The sequence below is a fragment of the Myotis lucifugus genome, unplaced genomic scaffold (genome assembly GCF_000147115.1).
Source record: "Myotis lucifugus unplaced genomic scaffold, Myoluc2.0 scaffold_646, whole genome shotgun sequence".
NCBI classification, from domain to species: domain Eukaryota; kingdom Metazoa; phylum Chordata; class Mammalia; order Chiroptera; family Vespertilionidae; genus Myotis; species Myotis lucifugus.
The window spans coordinates 149,610-167,559 of record NW_005871694.1 but is presented as its reverse complement, the minus strand read 5'-3'; the positions used below and the strand labels follow the sequence as shown (position 1 = coordinate 167,559).

The 17,950-nt window shown below is 50.3% G+C and overlaps 1 protein-coding gene across 4 annotated transcripts in view; it reads left to right on the top strand.

The window, feature by feature from the left end:
- Positions 1-6,247: 6,247 nt before the first annotated feature.
- ABCG1 (ATP binding cassette subfamily G member 1) overlaps positions 6,248-17,950 on the top strand; it is a 36,574-nt gene continuing 24,871 nt past the window's right edge. For 2 of the 4 annotated variants that reach the window (XM_014447358.1, XM_014447357.1), the window contains exons 1-2: positions 6,248-6,491; positions 6,661-6,744. In XM_014447358.1, coding sequence (XP_014302844.1) covers positions 6,272-6,491; positions 6,661-6,744 — 304 coding nt within the window. In that variant the 5' untranslated portion in view covers positions 6,248-6,271. The remainder of the gene's footprint in view (positions 6,492-6,660; positions 6,745-17,950) is intronic. The other 2 variants (XM_006105169.2, XM_006105168.2) reach the window with 1 other exon arrangement.

Below are 17,950 nucleotides of genomic sequence, written 5' to 3'. Positions count from 1 at the left end.
ATTTTACGCCCCCGGGGCTCCGTGCTGTTTTCCAGGGGAGCAAGAAACCACAAAGACCCGCGCCCTCCCCCTTGACACCTGCCCCTGGGTCCCGGCGGAGGGGCCCGTCCTCCCATCGCCCACATTCCGGCCACCTGGCTCGGGGATGCTCCTGGCACCCAGCTGAGGACGCCGGGAAGGCGGAGGGGCCAGGAGTAGGCGGGAGGCGGCCCAGCATCCGCACAGACGGCCTTGACCTCGTCCGCCTTGGGCTGAGGGGCGCGGGGCCTGCGGACCTGAAGCGCACGGGGGAGGGAGGCAGCCTGCGCTGGGGAGGGTCCCATCCCCCCGCGGGCGCGCGCGGCCCGGGCTCCTGGAGCCCGCACTTCCCGCACCGCCCTCCGGAGCGCCCGCACGATCTGGGGAACAAAAGAGGGAGTTGCTTCCCGAAGCCGGAGCCTGCACTGCTCCTGCGCTTCCCGGGGACTGTTCGCTGGGATCTGCTGGGGACGGAGCGGCGGAGTCCCGGGTTAGGCAGATGAGAGCGAGCCTGGATGCTGGCAGGCCACCTTTCTGCGCCCTTTGGAGAGACAGGGTGGGGACAGAGGCGCTCATTCACCGTCTCAGGAGGGTACCAGCTCTGTAGGGGGACCAGCTAGTGCCGGGGAATTCATTGCTACATACAGCAAGTGCTGTTCCCACGGGCGGTCCAGCGTCTCCTCTTGCTGGTTTATAATAGCTCCTTAAAGTCACATTAGAACAAAACAGACAACAAATAACCATCGACCCACCCATCACAGGGCTTTTCATGTCTGTGCCTAGCAAGCCAGCATTGCAGTGAGGTACTTACGGACTAGATTTCAGGTCACCGAAAGTGCAAATAGAGAATATATGTGTTTCAACCCATATCGCCCTCCCCATCCATCCCTCTTCCTATCCTGTCTGTGTATTTACTATCCTGCCAGTTCCTCCCCATAGGCTGTAAGCCCACAGTGCACAGCGATTTGTCACCCCCACCCCTCCGCTTATTTCATTTTTAGCATCCTGTATTGAAGTCAGCAGGGCTCAGCGGTATTTAACCGACAGTTACCTTAAGCTCAAGAAAGAAAGAAAAAAAAAAAAAGTAGCCGGGTGTCTGCGCATGCTCTGTCCTGCCAACTGCATCCTGTGATTCCAAACAGGTTACTGTAGAGCACACCGCGCCTCGCCAGCTCATTATATAATGATTTTGTGTAAACCGATAGAATGGGGCCGTGGGCATGCGAAGGAGGTTGGTAGAGTAGGTTTGAGCGGGCGACGCACAGGCCGGTCCCATCTCTGGGCTTGCTTGGCTTGGCTTCTTATAGATAAGAGGGGAGGGAAACCAGGAAAGAGAAGCCCCCCCTCAGGACATTTGCTTTAATCTGGTTGAGTGTTTGGATCACACTTGGCAATTCTTCTTTTTGCATTTGCCCATCTCTTTGGGATTCCTCAATCATGCTGATAATGAAAAATGAAGGAGATTATTACTGATAGTTGGAGGTAAAGAAAGTTTCCGGCCTTTTAGGTGCTGGGTAACCCTTGATGTCCTTTCAAAGCTGCCAAAGCAGCTTATCCATGTGGGAAAAGAATGAATCAGAATGTGTTGAAGAATAGAGGTTTTTATGTCAAGATTGTTATGTTACGTCATGGTTGGTACAGCCCCAGTGTTTTGTTCGCACGTGGAGGTGCTAGTGGCTGGGTTCTTTTTTTTTCTCAGAGAATTTTTTCTTTTCAAATCAATCTCCTCCCTGAAAAAAAGTAGCCGGGTTTTTAAAAATAATAATAATAAATTCTACTCAGGACGTAAACAATGAGCCCTGGGAGAGCTCCCGGGATCCTGAAGTTTGCTTTACTGTCACCCTGGCTCTGGGGTTCAGCTCAGGCAGACGGGGCCAGAGGTGAGTTTAAGGAGAGGAAATAGGCAGTAGCCTGGCCTGGGTAGGGGAGTCCCTGAGCTGGAGGGAGGGGGAGGCACGGGCTCCAATGGGATGGTGGCATGTGGGCCTGTTTGAAGCCGGGTTTTGGCTTTGGGAGGTTGGCATTCCGAGTGACCATGCAGGAGGCATCTGCCCTTTGCTTAGTGGAGGGTGTGCTGTTTGGGTTATTTTCCCTCAGGCAGTGGCCTTGAGAATTCTCCTCAGTACATTTCCCTCTAATGTGCCCCGGGTACCAAGGAAAGACCTGCTAGGTGGACACCAAGGCCAGTGATGAGAAACTGCACAGAGAAGTGAGAGAGTGCGTGCCAGCACCTGGTTCCTGTGAGCTCCTCTTCCCTTCCCTCCTCCCTCATGATGCTGAGTGTGTGTGTGTGTGTGTGTGTGTGTGTGTGTGTGTGTGTGTGTTTCTATCTCTAACTAGGCTTTCCTGGGTAAGTAGAGTGAGCCAGTCTCACAGTGGCCTGGGGGGCTGCTGCCTGTTAGAGACCCTCCCAGCTAAATAGTCATCTATGTATGTGTTAGCATTCAAATTGACATTAGCACCTAGGAAGTATTCTCACCAACAGCAGGCAGGACCACGCCAAGCATGGGCTCCTCGCACCCAACACCCGTGAACGGACTTCCTGTTATTTACCATTTATTGTGCAGCACACATTGTGCACGGAGGGGGCGAGGTCAAGACAATGCTTCAGTCAGGTAGGGAGCACACAGTGGAAGGGAATCAGTGGGGAGGGCAGATGGATTTGTTTCATTATTAATGAGCGCAGGAGGCTGAGGACAGCGAGCTGTAACCTACATTGGCGGTCGCTCTCATCTGAGGATGTGTTTCCAGAGAGCTGGTCTATTTCGGAGTGACAGCCTCTGCCTCTCATCATACAAGATTCCATGATTTTATTAATTGGGCGAGGCCATTGGACACCCATGGAGGGAGGGTGGAGAGTGGTGTACACAGCCTTGGTGTCAGTGTTTCTGGGGGTGGGGTTGTGTGGTTTCTCAGTTTTTTGTGTGTGGCTTTCCCTATAATGGACAGGGGCTGGGATGACCCAGGGTCACCTACAACTTGCCTGTAAAAAGCTAAGCACTGTTAAGGATGCTGGTTGGGAGGACAGGATGCAGATATGGGAACCGCACAGAGCTGGATCCTGGCCTGGCTACTCACTAACGGTGGGGTCTTGGGCAGGTCCGGCAGTCTCTCTGTGCCTTAGACCCCTCCTCTGAAATGGATGAGGGAGAGATGATAAAAGGCCGCTAGAGATGGGGAGATAGTAAGAGGCATAGTCTCTGCATCCTGGAGTTTAAAGGGCTCATTGTACTTGCTGCATCAAAGGTCACTGCTTACACCAGTAGTCACACCTACTATGCACAAGGTGTTATTGTTTAATACTTTAAATCGTGAGCACTCGCCTCTGGCTTCTCTCTCTCTCTCATTACCAAATCATTTTGTCACCCAGTTTTGTCCTGCCCAGGACTGCATGTCCCTTCTGAGTCTCTGCATGGACTCCTTGTAGCTCTGGCCTCACAGTCTTATAACTAAGTGCCCGTATTCTTGCCTGGGGCTCAATCGTGAACATGAGCTTGCTGAGGCCATAGGCCAGCGGTTCTCAACCTGTGGGTCACGACCCCTTTGGCGGTCGAACGACCCTTTCACAGGGGTCGCCTAAGACCATCCTGCATATCAGATATTTACATTACGATTCATAACAGTAGCAACATTACAGTTATGAAGTAGCAACGAAAATAATTTTATGGTTGGGTCACAACATGAGGAACTGTATTTAAAGGGCCAGAAGGTTGAGAACCACTGCCATAGGCCATGTCTGTGTGGCTGAATGCTAACCCCCAGGGTGCTCAATTTGTTAAATGAACGAGTAAGTGAGAGAACAGATAAGCTTAGGGTCTAGAGCGGGGAAAGCCAGGCCCTCATCCTAATACAAGTCTGGCATCTGCTACAGCCCGTGAGCAGGTGGTTGGAGTGATGGCTGTTCATCCCTGTATTCATCACAAAGAAAAGCTGGGACCTATTCCTGGGCCTCAGGAGGGGTTGACACTTGTGGTGGATTCTGGGGGAGGGCATAGGTGGTCTATGGCAGCTGGAATGCTGGGATGGAAGTCCAGGGGGGCCACCACTGGAGAGGAGTTGCTGAATACTCCTTGCCCCCAACTGAACATCCAACGATGGGGGATCCCAGGTAAGAGCCAAGTCTGTCAGCAGAATGTGGGTGTGAACCATAGGTTAGCCTTTTTACTTGGTTGGGGGACCAGGCCTGGAGCTAATTGTCTTGCCTGTTGCTCCCTCTGCTACCCCCAAGGCCAGGATTTGGTGCTTTGAGGGCAATTATGGAGTTAAAGTGTGTTATAAACCCGGGACAGCAGCATGTGCCCTCAAGGACAAGATGAGTGGGCAAAGGGTTGGCATTTGGTGCCCGCTCTGGGTGCCAGAGCTGAAGTTTTAAGTTTTCTCCTCATCAGCCAAAGCTAAGAGCGTGAGCTGGAGGCAGGGTCTGCTATTGCTCCTCCAGAGGCCTGGACACTGAAGGCCCGGGGTAAGCTTGGAGGCAGAGGTGGCATCCTGTCATGCCAGGGCTCTCAGGAGCCCCGATGTTGGGCTAACACAGACCTTCCCTAACTTCCGAAATGTATGAACCTACTTACGTTTGCATTTGAAACATTTCATGTGCTCCGTGCCAGTAGCAAACCAAGCTTAATTTTGTTGGTTTTATTCTGCACTCAAATTTTTATTCACTGAGTGTTATAGTCAGTTTAGATTTCCAGAGGTTAAGCCTTCCAGAGATCAGGAGATGCCTGAGGGGTGTGTGTGTGTGTGTGTGTGTGTGTGTACACGTACCTGTGCCCTTTTCTTAAATGTCAAAGCAACATTTTCAAACATCACAAGAACCAGAAACCCCTATGCCCGCATCTGCTCAACCCTCTGTGCTTGAGATATTCAAAACCAAGCCCTCCAAGCTCTGTGAGCCCTTAAGCACCCGATGGAAAAAAGGCCAGGACTTGAGGACACAGCCAGGTCCTCCATAGCGCATTCCAATGGGGGAAAGGCTTGTCTTGGCCACAGGAGTTGCTAGGTTTGTAGGAATATTTATGGGTGATCCACTGTCAGGTTTGTTTTGGATTTTTTTATTAGGAACAATAATGATAAAAAGCTATCAGCTCTACAGCGACGGGCCTAACAAACGTATGGAAAAATAACAGTATGGTGTTCCTCTTCAGCACACACGACAGCACCCAGTGTGTCCCTGATCCTGCTGCATGAGTTACCCAAGACAGTTTACCCATGGCCTCTCCCCATCGGGCCAACTGCCTTCAGCCACATGAAGGAGCATCGTGCCTTGGGCCCCTGTGGAATGTTCCCTCTTGACTCACGAGAAAGCACAGCATAATATTTGCCCACCCCAGGGTTCTTCTGAGTTTTGGCAGTACCTGAAGCATATCGATTTATTCAGGGTTGTCAAACGGTTAGAAAAAGATATTCCTTTCTTTGCATAAATACCCTTGGTTCTTGGCACATCTGTAGCAGGTCGGTGACTCCCAATGGAAGCCACCGTAGCTACATGTTAGGTATCACGTGATGCCGTGGAAAGGGGCATCTACGGTGTCTTCTTTTTATGACTCAGATTCTGGGGGCACTTCTGCCCCTCACTCGATTATAGGGCTCAGAGCAAGTTCAGGTTCCTTAAATCGTCCGCACCTCAGTTTCCTCGTCTGTTCAATAGCGAACAAATATTAATCTTTTTTTCAGTGCTATTATTAAGATATGATGAGAGAGGAGAGTTGAGAGTGATTTAGAAATTTTACAAGGGAAACATAAAGGCCAACTCCCACAAAACCCAGAGGTTCAAGTGGTGTCATTGCTCTTGAGACATGCCGATGAGGTTACACGAGAAAGGCACTAAAAGAGCTCATTTTAAATAAAACTTTCAATTGCACAGTTTTTAGGAGCCTTATGTACCTTTATTAGGATTTTTAATGAGTTGACTGTACATAGGTAACATTTTATGGTGGCCAGTGTTTCATTCTTTGGTTATTACTCATTTATTATGGTTTTGTGATTAGATTTTTATGATTCCAAAGGAAGACTGGTAGATAAGTTGAATATCTTAAGTAGTGTTTCAATAGAAGAAAAAGTGATGGCTAGAGGTAACAGGTTTCTCTGGGCAAGTTTGCTTCTCCCAGCGAAGTCACTTTGTAGTTTAAGACGTGTTGCTATAAGTATTCCATGACCTGGGGACTGGCCACCAGGCTCAAGGTCCCCTGTGCTCCTCGCCCTGATGTGACTTAAAACCTCTCTCTTGTAGAACACCAGCAGTTACTCTGCAGTGATGACGGAGCTCAAGTCGGTGTGCGTCTCGGTGGACGAGGTGGTCTCCAGCAACACGGAGCTGTGCGAGAAGGACATGCTGAATGGGCATCTGAAAAAAGTGGACAACAACCTCACAGAGGCCCAGCGCTTGTCCTCCTTGCCCCGGAGGGCAGCTATCAACATTGAATTCAAGGACCTTTCCTACTCGGTCCCAGAAGGACCCTGGTGGAAGAAAAAAGGTAGGGAGGGCGGCTGCTGCGTTGGGAGGTGGGAGGAACCTGTGAAGGAAGTAACAGGTGGTTTGGGGAAATCTGGGTCTGGCAGTGGGAGGCTGTCACTCTGCCGTGGCCAGTTTATTGCATTGCTTTATGCCCGTTTTTCCCCCCTTCTCACCTATAATATGAACAGGTGGATTAGATGATTCAAGATTCGTGGTGGCTCTTAACTTCTCATATGAGTACAAAGAATTCACAAAGATGGGCCAGTGTCCAGGTGGGCTGGATTCTGGAGTGCACGAAGAGGGTCCTCTTTCCTGGAGGCTGTTTATGTTAGTCTTTCAAGATGGGACTGTTTTATTTTAAATGTTTCAGAGCAAAATGGAAGACAGGAGCGCCCTCCCAGGTTTGAAGTGTTAAAAGGTAGCTGGTGACTTAGCGTGACCTCTCTCAAAACCAATCATTGACGTTTAAGGATCTTTAAAGGACTCTCATGAGTGGTGTTGATGGGATATTTAAAACAACAACAACAACACATTGTTGACGAATGACCCATAGAAATAAAAACAGAAGAGGTAGGGAGGATGGAACTTGGGAGGTCTCTGGAAAGCCACACAGTTCCCGAGTTTGCTACCAGCTTGTTGCATGTCAATGGCAATTGACAGAGGGCGGTATTTTGAGTTTTCTTAGCAACCTGGATGTTCCTTCGCCGGCTCTAGGTTTTCAGAGTGTGTGGAGCCAGTGCCACCTGGGCTGGTATTTCTTCCTGGTGCACTTACTCCTCATCTCCCTGTCCTTCACTCCCTGCATTCATTATCCATCCAACTTTCTGGAGGGCGGGGGAGGACACGTGACACATCAATCAAGAAATGATGGTCCCTAGTTTCTAACAAATTATTTAAATCATCTTGAAAATGTATGAGCCTATTGAAATGTCAACACAGGGTTTCAGCCTTTTTCTCCTGAACTTGAAATAAGATTTCACCAAACAAATAAACAAAAAACATGCACCATGTGACCAGAGGGCCTGGTTATGTTTGGCTTGATTTGTCTGTGTAGACCAGTTGTGGCAAGCCCACGGGCAGCACAGATCAGTTTCGGTCCATCTGGTACATGTGGCCCCGGGAATGTCCTGGTGGCTGGAAATGCCTGGATGGCTTTCCTGTAAAGGGAAGAGAGCTTGCCATGCTGAGATGCAAACATCTGCAAACCGTGGCAGAGCCTTGGTTTGCTGGACAATACAGCAGATACTCAACCATTGTTTGCACGCGAAGAACATCGTGTCCCCGTCAGGTATGTGGCTTGTCCACCCTGTATTCTCTGAGCGTTAGAACTGGTCCCACTAATTCTCCAACTTCACCAACGTGATGGAGTCTTAGTCAGTGAGGGAGGGGCCCCCACTTGGAAGTTCAGCTCCAGTGGCTGCCAGATAGACACTTGCCCTATAGTAACGCCTGTTACTCAGGAGGGGTGGAGGAGGATGTGAGCCCTGAGGGACCTGCCCATGAGTCAGAGATGGTTAGGGCCCCAGGAAGCTTCCGTATCCCCGTGGCTGGTTTGTTGACCCAGCAAGGCCCCTTTTCTGACTTTCTCCCAGGCTCCCTCCTCAGTAGCAGCGCCTGTGCCTGCCCATCCCCCACTGTGTACGCCAACGTGTCCTTTGTTCTTGGCACCCTGCAATTTAGATTTAGATGAGCTCACTGCAGCATCAGTTCAGGGTGTGAAATACTGGTCCACCTTCTCACTGAACAGAAAGGAAACCGAGTGCTGAAGGCTTGCCCGTGTGCCCCAGCTAGCCAGGCAGGCCTGGGTCTGTGGGCGGTGATTTCCAACTCTGCAGTCTCACCTGGGGCCTGTGCACAGGCCCTCAGAGATGCCCGGGTCCCCGTGCTGCTTCTGCAGGCTTGGTGCTCGCGGGTCTGGCTCTGCTGCTGTTTGCTGGGCTGGTTGCCCCATTAGACTGGAGGCTGCAGCCATGGAAGCCTAGAGTTTTCCTGAATAAGAGGAGTTGGCTGCCGAGGATCCTCTCAGCGCTCACTGCGTCCTCATCACCAGCAGGCTCTCAGGTGCTACATCTCCAGTGAGCTAGTAACTTGGGGACCACGTTTCCCCAACTAATAGGATGTACAGTACAAGTCAGCGTTAAGTCTGGACCCAGGCATTGGGCTGATCCCTGTAATTCCTCCTGTACCTTTCCTACCAGGTTCACCGACTTCCTGTCGGCTTCCCGCCACTCCTTCTCAGGTCTGGCTCCTCCCCCTCAACCTGGCCTTTCTTGCTTTGTCCCTCTGATTGCTGGTGATTGTCTCCGTCCCCAGCAACGATGAGGTTAAGCTGAGAAGTCAGATCCCAGCCTCTCTCTCATTTCCTTTCTCTCGATGTGGCAGTTGTATATTTGGCATCACCTCGGTGTGATGCCCAGTGTGACCAGCCTTTGGGGAAGGAGTTCTTTCTCTTACCTCTCTCACCATATTAGTTTTGCTGTCTCTATCTTGTTGACTGTTGTTAATGTTTAAATTCAGCTTTCCACGTGGAGCTCATTGTAATGACCACACTGGGGTTGGGCGCCAGAGCATTAGGAGACAGGGATCTCTTGATAGGAGAGGTGTGAGGGCTGCATGCCTGGTGTGTAGCGAAGGAAACAGAGCCCAAAAGCAGAAGTGATTTGCTCAAGGTCAGAGCCAACGCTGGGCTTCGGCTGTCTGACTCCCAGTCCAGGTTTCTTTCCATCACAAAGACACTGTCCAGTGAATTCCAAGGAAATATTTTTCCTCACACAGTCTCTGCCCAAACAAGGTGCCACAACGCAAACTCAACATAGAATGCTGTAGCAAAGCTTGCATTGTAGTTAGAATAATCTTATAAACTCCTACATAATTATTTTTTTAAAAGATGACAGACAAAGAGAACCTCACATCCTTAGAACAAGGGTGTGAGTGATCAGCGGCAGTATTGATGGAGTCAGGCACTGGGTCTTGAGCTTGACAGTTGCCAAGCACTGAATATGGGGTCTAACAAAACATCTTGTATTTTCATTGTAGTTACATTTTCAACATATGATTAGTGATGTCTTTGGAGGAAAAATACATCATATAATATATTCCTAGTAGAGAACATAATTACGAAAGGAACTTTTCCCCAGATAAAACTGTGTACCCCAAGGATGATTTCACCGGCTTCTGACACAGTAATCACTTTCCCTCAAGGAATTCGCTCACGTGGCAGAAGTTGATGGGGCAGAAGATTTGGAACGATGTGGACCTTGTTATGTCAGGGGACCACCTGAACAGTCCAGGTTGGTTGTTCTTGCTGAGCCCTCAGTGTGACTGACGTTTGAAAGCAGCTTCTGTGTCCTGTAGGTAGACACGCCGTTGGGGACATTTAGAACCCCGTGTTGAGAAGAGAATCCGCAGCCTGAACTTCTGAGATGAAGATGTGGGTGGTGCTGAGATCTGATGCTGATGTAGCACTTCCTGGCTTTCAGGGCTCATTCACACAGGGGTCTCTTTTTTATTAGGATGTGACTGGTCACACTTTACAAGTGGAGTGAGTGCTCGAGGTCCTCTGGATAGTGCTGGCGCCCGCGCCCCGAGAGGAGGCCAGAGCATTTTCCATTTGTGACATTCAAGCAGGTCCTCTTGGCGCAGGGGCTAATTCTGCCCTCTGTCCCCGTGGAATACATGAGGCTCAGAGTCCAGGGCACAGGTGCACACGAGGTGGGGCTTGATGGCAGATCTGTGGGATTTGAGGCTAAGACCCAACAAGGAACCCAGTCAGCACCTGGCTTTGGGGTGGGCACACCACTGGACCACCATAGCATGGATGGGCCTCTCCCCATTTTACGAAACTATTAGTGTTGCCTTGACAATGCGGACCGACTTTCCTTTTAACTGACCGGCTTGGATGTCACTCACCTCTGCCATTCCTAAGGCATCTCCTGGTCCTTTGGACAGTCTCCCGCTGTCCTGTCCCCTCACCTCGGGGGTGAGGCTGAGGTGTGTGGCATGCCTCCACATAGACAGATGCCGTGATTCGGAGAAATTAAATACCCCTCCCGGGATTACCTGGTGATGAAGTTCAGCTGGAGAACAAAAGTAATCATAGCTGGGGCTTTAGCAAGTTCTCTTTACTATTCCTCAGCCAGGCTGCTGTCCCAACATGATAACACTCCACTGGGATGAAATAGCATCTCCTACTTGGAAATGCAATCCTCCCGCCCCCTCCTTGCCAGATGCCGGGAAGGAGCGGAACAATCCGGGCAGCTCCTGCTTATCTGCATTGGTTTGCTTTTAAGCTACAAAAATGTGTTTCGACACCTTTCTCAAATTCAAGTTGGCTATCTCTCCATTTCCATAGCTATCCCCAAGGCCTGTAAGGACAGGCTGGTGAAAATGAGTGGAATGTGCCTTTCATAAATGCCTTTCAGGAATTCCATTAAGGGAAGACTGGAGTCTAACCGAGTGCTGGGTGACTTGATCCAACCCACTTGGGCAGGGATGGGAAAGGCAGCCAGTTAAAGGGGGGCCTGCCGAAACCCCCCGAGGCAGCAGTGGGTGTTCGGGGGGTGGGCTGCTCAGGTTCGGAGGGGATTTCTATTCCCCCGGCATGAATGGGTTAGTCGTGTGCTTCTTGGGAACCATCATGCTAAGGTGGGTTTTCCTTTGGAAAAGGAAGTCCTCTGCCTTCGTCTTTATTTGAAGCTGTAGCTAGTCTTTCATCCGGTGCAGTGTGGTGACCCTAAGCCTTGCTTGCAGGGGCTCCTTGCTTGAGGCTGGGCTGTTTATAACGGGAACCAAGTGGAGAGAGCCTCTCCTCCCCTCTGGAGCCCGTGCTTAGGTTCTCAGTTCTTGGAGGCTCCCTGGGGCCGGCAGGCAGGACACCCCTCAGGGCCCTTTGATGACGGGTCTTCCGGAACAGTCCTGACCTTTTGCCTAGAAGCTCAGAGAGGCTTTGAAAAACTGCTGAGCGTGGACCAGCTCTCACGGCAGACTCGTGACAGATGACTGTACAGTGACTATGTACAAAGGGTTTGCTAGTTTACCAGGAGAGCTTTACGTCCAAGGAGTCTAGTCACTTCCCTTCTCCAGCCAGCACACCCTCTCCCTTTGAGCACGGAAACCAAGCCATCTTCCATGGTTCAAAAATGCGCCACTGTCAGGCTCCACGCCCCTGTAGAGATGGCTCAGGGGGCTTTGCCAGCAGGGGCCTGGAGGTCTCCTTTCCTGCTTTGCTTCAGTGTCTGGCCAGCCCTGTTCCCTGGCAGTTCTTTATTTGGGCTCGCACTCTGTCACTTTCCCAGAGAGCGCCTGTTCTTGAGCCATCTGGCCTCTTCAGTGCGACTTTGCAGGACTGTGCTCTGCTCAGCGGGGACTTGGTGTCACTGTTTCACTTTCTGCGGACATTCTCGCCACATGTATTTTCACCTGCTGGGTGGGTGCCCCCCCCCCGTCTTCTTTTAACACCTCAAATATGCTTGTATCTTCTCGAACCAAAGTCCTCCTTACAAACCAGAACCTACTCTGCCACAGCCACAAAATAAGCCAAGGCGACATTTTGCTGAGCAGGAAACCATTTATTTTGGTTATAAGTTGGCACAAACGTGTTTAGTAACCATACACCTGCTCTGTTTGAGTTCAGTTCTAGAATCAACAGATTTGCTTATTTAAGAAACAAAGGTATTACACCGGTCAGATAAAACAGTATATTTAGAAAGAAGGAACCGTCGTACAAAGTAGGGGTGATTCTCTATCAAACCCATGCTGATGAAGTTCCAGAACCTTCGAGGGAAGTGTACCGTCCAATAAAATACATCAAACACCAGTATTTTTTTGCCCAAAATGTGAGCAAAGGCAGCAAGAGAAGTTTGCAGAGTCAGGGATGGAGGCTGGTGCGCCTGCAGGTCCAGTCTGACCCCAGCCTTTATTTTCACTTCTCACTTTGTCAGCTGAGGTGTTATTAGTCCCCGTTCTGCTTCGTAGGGTAAGTGGCACTTGGTGTCAACATTAAAACATGCCAGAGTGACTTCAAGACTGTGATTATGTCCAACCGAGGCCTATATTTAGAATCCAAATCTTGGATCCCAGAGGGGCCTCAGAGCTCCCTGGGTGTGACCTCTCACCCAAGGAGGAGGAGTCCGTGTGCCATCCCCAGCTGTAGTGGCCAGCCTCTGTCTGAGCAGTAGCCAGGGTCTGACACTTCCCCTGGCAGCCAGGTCCATGTTTGCACCATCTAATTCTTAGAAAAGGCTCCTCTCTGTTGAGCTGAAATCTGAATTCCAGTAACGTTCATTGGTTGATCCAAGTTCTGCAGATTAGATCTTGGTTTTGGTCTTTAAAAAAATTTTTTTTAGACATGTCTTTATTGATTTCAGAGAGAGAAAGGGAGAGGGAGAGAGAGAGAGATAGAATCATTAATGATGAGAGAGAATCCTACTGGGGATTGAGCCTGCAACCCAGGCATGTGTCCTGATCTGGAATCAAACCAGTGACCTCCTGGTTTATGGGTTGACCGCAACCGGGCGGTCTTGGTCTTGAGATGAGCTCACAGATTAGAAGGGATAAAGCTTGACCGGGTACAAAATAGTAGTCAAGTGCGTCAAGAGCTGGGGCTATCTGGGGAGGAGGAAAGAGGCATGTGGCCCTGGAGGCCTGCAGCCTCTCTGGGAGCAGGCATCAGCGAGCGTGCTGGTGCACATCCGTGGTGGCAGGGCGGTGCGCGGGAGCCTCTGCTGGAATGTGCTCCTTCGCTGTTTGGGAACTGATGAGGGTGGGGCGCCACAGAAGAGTAGCTGCGTCACTCTTTCTGTTTCTTTCATTGTCATTCAGACCAGCCCCAAGCCTGCGCGCTCAGACAAAAAAGTCCCTGGCCTGGCATCTCAACTGCCTCTCGAAAGTGAACCTTTTAGCAGGAGTTTTATGGGATTTCTCAGTTGTTACTTCTCCCATTTTTTTGGGGGGGGGGGGGGAGAGAATGCATATTTTTTAATTAAACATATTTTTTTACTAAGCAAATGCTGTTAGCTGTAGCATATTGTATCCTTAAGTCATCCTGGGAAAGCCATAGGGGCATGCCGGTATGGACATCTTACCCAGGAGGGAGGGAGGTTAGAGGGAGGCAATCTGCAGCTACATTCTGGCTGAGCCTCTAGTCTTAACCACCTGCCTCTCACCGGACTCCACTGACAGCTCTCCCCCTGTCATTCCTCAGGCTCCTAAAATGAGCTGTTAGGTTTACTCTGCCCGTGACATACACAACCCCAACACCTGGCGACAGCAGAGGTCTTCCCACCTGTCCTGGGGAGGGGGTTCCCAGATGTCCTTCATGGGCTGTGCTGGGGACACCGGGCTGGGGGCTGAGCTGGGTACCTCTGCTTGCCCAGTCCCTTCAGGTTGGGGTTAAAGGGCCCCCTGTCTGGCATCCAGCTGGTCCTTGCAAGGGCGTTGCGTTGAGACTGCCTTGTCTCAAGGGAGAGAGCTCATTCTGGCCCTGGTACACCAGCGGGCTGTAGCGAAGGGGCTGCTCAGGCGGCTCTTCCATGGGCTTTAAATATGGAGTAAAACCCCATCCCTTTCCCAGTATGGTGCCCCGCTGACTCTGCAGGCCTGGGGCTCAGGGTGACCTTTGCGCTCTCCCCGCCAGGCAGCAGGTCACACCGGCTGCGGGTCTGCTGGAGGCTGCCTGGAGGACTTTCCTGTTCCCAGGGAACCCTAAAATCTGCCGGGTTGGAGCTGAGAACTGTCCCGCCCCCCGCGCTGCTAGGTGCCTGCCGGGCAAGTGCGGGCGGGGCAGGTGTGCGCTGTTGCGCAGGCGCAGTGACGGCCACCGCCTTCCGCGCCAAGGTTACTCGCGGTCAATGCTCGCGGAGAACCTCAGCGGCTGGTTGCGGTTGGCTGCGCGCCGATGCTGTTGCTAAGCAGGAGCTGAGGATGCAGAGTTTCTGGGGTCCGGATGCCTCCGGGGGTGGCGGGGTCTCTGCTTCCCCTGGACTGGGGGACCTGTGGACCCCCTCCCCAGGGGTGCAAACCCCATGCTCCACCGCAGGTCCTTGGAACATTTGGTCTCTGAAAGTCCCCATAGCCTAATTTTACTCCAGAAAAGTCTCTAAAATAGATCTGATAGATGGAGATATTTTAAAAACCGATTATTATTATTTTGTGTCTTCTAAAGCATCTTTGGGAGACTTCACTGGAATGGAAATAGCGTGCAGATATTTCGTAGGACCATCCTAAGGAAAATGGCTGGCTGGCATTCCGGGTGGTGTTTGTGTTCTTGTAGCTTTCATCAGAGTGGGGAGGTGTCACAATTTTCCAGACTTCTATTCAAAGCTGCAGGTAGAACCATATGTGCAGGCCTAACACGCTTTCTGTGAGACAACTGATATCTGAATCCTTTTAAATATTCTTGTTTTGTTTTGTCTTGTCTTGTTTTGTTTTGGGTTCACCATGTGGGTGAAGTGATGAGAGGCAGGGCCTCTTGGGTTGGGCTAAGCAGGTTGGGCAGGAAGCAACCAGCTGTGGTCCTTCTCCCAGGTGTTTAAAAATGATCAGGGTGGGTTTTGGAATCCTGAAATTGCCCTCAGGAATCTGAAGCTGGGATCCAGTCAGCTGGCTGGAATCCAGCCGTCACGCTGCAAGGTGGCTGCTCCCCTGCTCCCTGCCAGGTCACTTCCATCCTGGGCGTGTGAGTGAGGTGTGCTTTCTGTGGCACCTGGTGCACACTTTTTGGCGACTCCCACCGATGGATCAACATGATCTCTGCCACTTGGGCTGCATTCTATCACCTGGAAGGCCTGGTACCACCTGGTGGAATAGGAGGTGCCATGCATTGTCTCTCCTGGGCCTTCCTGGCAGTTCTGGTTTCTTTGGGCTTAATTTCTATGTGTTATGAGAAGTTAAACACCATCATTGGTATGCTTTGCTGGACCTTTTGGGTTCCTGAATACATGCAAGTTGTCAGTGGCTCATGATTTTTCTCATAGTCTCAGGTTTTACTTGCTTATTTGATTTTTTGATGGCAGAGTTGACATTTTTGTAAACCTATGTGGAGATTATAGTTCTTAAGTCTCTGAGACTCACTGAGCCGACGGTGGAATACAGGAAATTAGAAGTGATGGTGGGTAACTCTGTTTTTCTGAGGTTTTTCTGGTGAGGCAAGTGAAGACATTTGCAAAGGGAAGGCAATGCACTTTTATGATAACTTAGGTGTCCCATTAATATAAACGATCACAATGCACATTAGTAACATAAGAACATACTATATACAAAAGTCTGGTTGAAAAGTGGGAGCCCTTACGTTTAGTTTCACATCTTATCAGAATCCCTATTAAGAATTATAGAGGAAGCTTGTGAGTTTCCTGTTTCTAAAGACCTGCATATCAGCTTGTCTAGAAAATGGTTGGGTCCTAAATGGTGAGCAGGTAGCCTCTAACCATATGCGTCTAGTCCTGCCATTCTTCACTTGGCAGAAATATGGTGTGTGTGGTGTGTGTCTTGGGCCAAACCATGCACTCTTTCTTCATCCCTGATTTTTATCTGCCTTAGAGAAGAGGGTCGTGTTTTTAATTTGGTCAGAAGTGTTCTGTGCTAACATATATATATATGTTTTGCTGGGCTGGTGTGGCTCAGTGGTTGAGCATCAACCCATGAACCAGGAGGTCATGGTTTGATTCCCGGTCAGGGCACATACCCTGGTTGCGGTCTCGATCCCCAGTGGGGGTGGTATAGGAGGCAGCCAATCAATGATTTTCTGTCATCATTGATGTTTCTATCTTTCTCTCCCTCTCCCTTCCTCTCTGAAATCAATAAAAACCTTTTTATTAAAAATAAATAAATATGTTATTATTGATTTGAGAGAGAAAGAGGAAGGGAAAGGGAAAGAGAAAACCATGGATCGGCTGCCTCCTGCACACCCCTACTGGGGGTTGAGCCCACCACCGGGCATATGTCCTGACTGGGAATCAAACCGGTGACCTTTTGGTTCATTGGCAGTCAACCTACTGAGCCACACTGGCCAGGGCAGTTCTGTGCTTGGTTTTAGAATGGGATATGTCTCGATGACATAAATTTCAAAGTGCTGAGCCTGGCAGAAACCGTTCAAGGACACCCCTCTCCTGCCTGTCTCCCAGTCTCTTTTCTCTGCAGCCGTTCCCCAGGGGCTAGCCTGGTGGACTGCCTGTTAAGAAAGGGGTCTGTTCAACCAGTATTTGTGGGTTCTTTGCAGAAGCCACCCCTCTGCCAGGAATTCACCTTGCCTCCCAGGATCAAGTGCAGCCTGACTGACCCTCATGCTCCTCCTCTCTGCCCTGTGTCATGTGACACAGATCCAGTGACCACCAGGTTCACGGCCATTTTTAGTGAACTGGAAACATGAAAATGTTTACTTCCTCCTGACGTGTGCCTTAAAGCTTGGCTGTCAGTGAGAATGAGGCAGTGTCACGGGAGAGAAATCAGATGAGCGTGGAGGGCTGAGCGGTGTGGAGGGCTGCGGTTCAGATTAAACCCACTGCCTAGCTTCGGGGAGAGTGAACAGCCATCACAAGTGCACAGTGCACATGCTCACAAGCAGCAGGCATGCCAACTAGGGCCACCCAAGTGACTGAGGGCAGAGGGGGCAGTTAGGGGCAAATTCAGCTGCTTGGTCACGTTGTCAACACAGGGCGGGTGTGGGCAAGTTCGCCAGAGGAATACGGGGCACAGGGAGGTGGAATGGTCACTCCAGCCACCTGCAGTCCACTGAGCAGCATGGCGAGCTCTGGGAATATGATAATTCTGATGTTCACAGACTCATAAGACACTGCCCACATTCAAAAGTGACTGCCTCTCAGGACGATGGGCCACCAGCTTTCATGAAAACCAGTGCGAGGTGGACGTCCTCCTTCATGGTGGCGCCAGCGAGCTCGCCGTGCACTGAAAGTGTCCCTGTGGGGAGCCTGAAAACCCAGAGGGTATTAATAATTTCATGCTGTTCCTAAAGAAGTTCCATTGCATTAAGAATGCCGGTGCGACTTGGTTACTCGTTTTACAAACAGGCCTGTTACTGAAAGTGCAGAACAGTGAGCGATGTTTCTAAGAAATGTGAGGCCAGTGTTAAGGTAGATTCTAGTGCATTTTATTTTAAGCAAAATTACCAAAGCAGGTGCTGTTCTTGTCAGTGTATTTGGCTTTCTGAGTTTCTAGTAGGGAACATTGTTGTTGTTTTTTTTTAAAAAAAAACTGTACTATGAAGGGAGGAGGGCGCTGTTAGCAGTTTAAGGGCGTGGGTGGCTGATGTCCGGAACCAAATGGTAAAAGTAAGGCGGGATAAATGCTGAGAGATGAGCAGGGTGAATTACCCCGCCCGGAAAGCGCTGGCATCTTAGGGGCTGGGTCACTCTCACAACTCCTGGTCTAATTCAAAATCTCCACCCCTGTCTCCTCGGGGGCAAGTGATGATATTATTGGCCATGAATGAAGCTTAGTACAGCAACCTTCCGGAAAAATGAAATT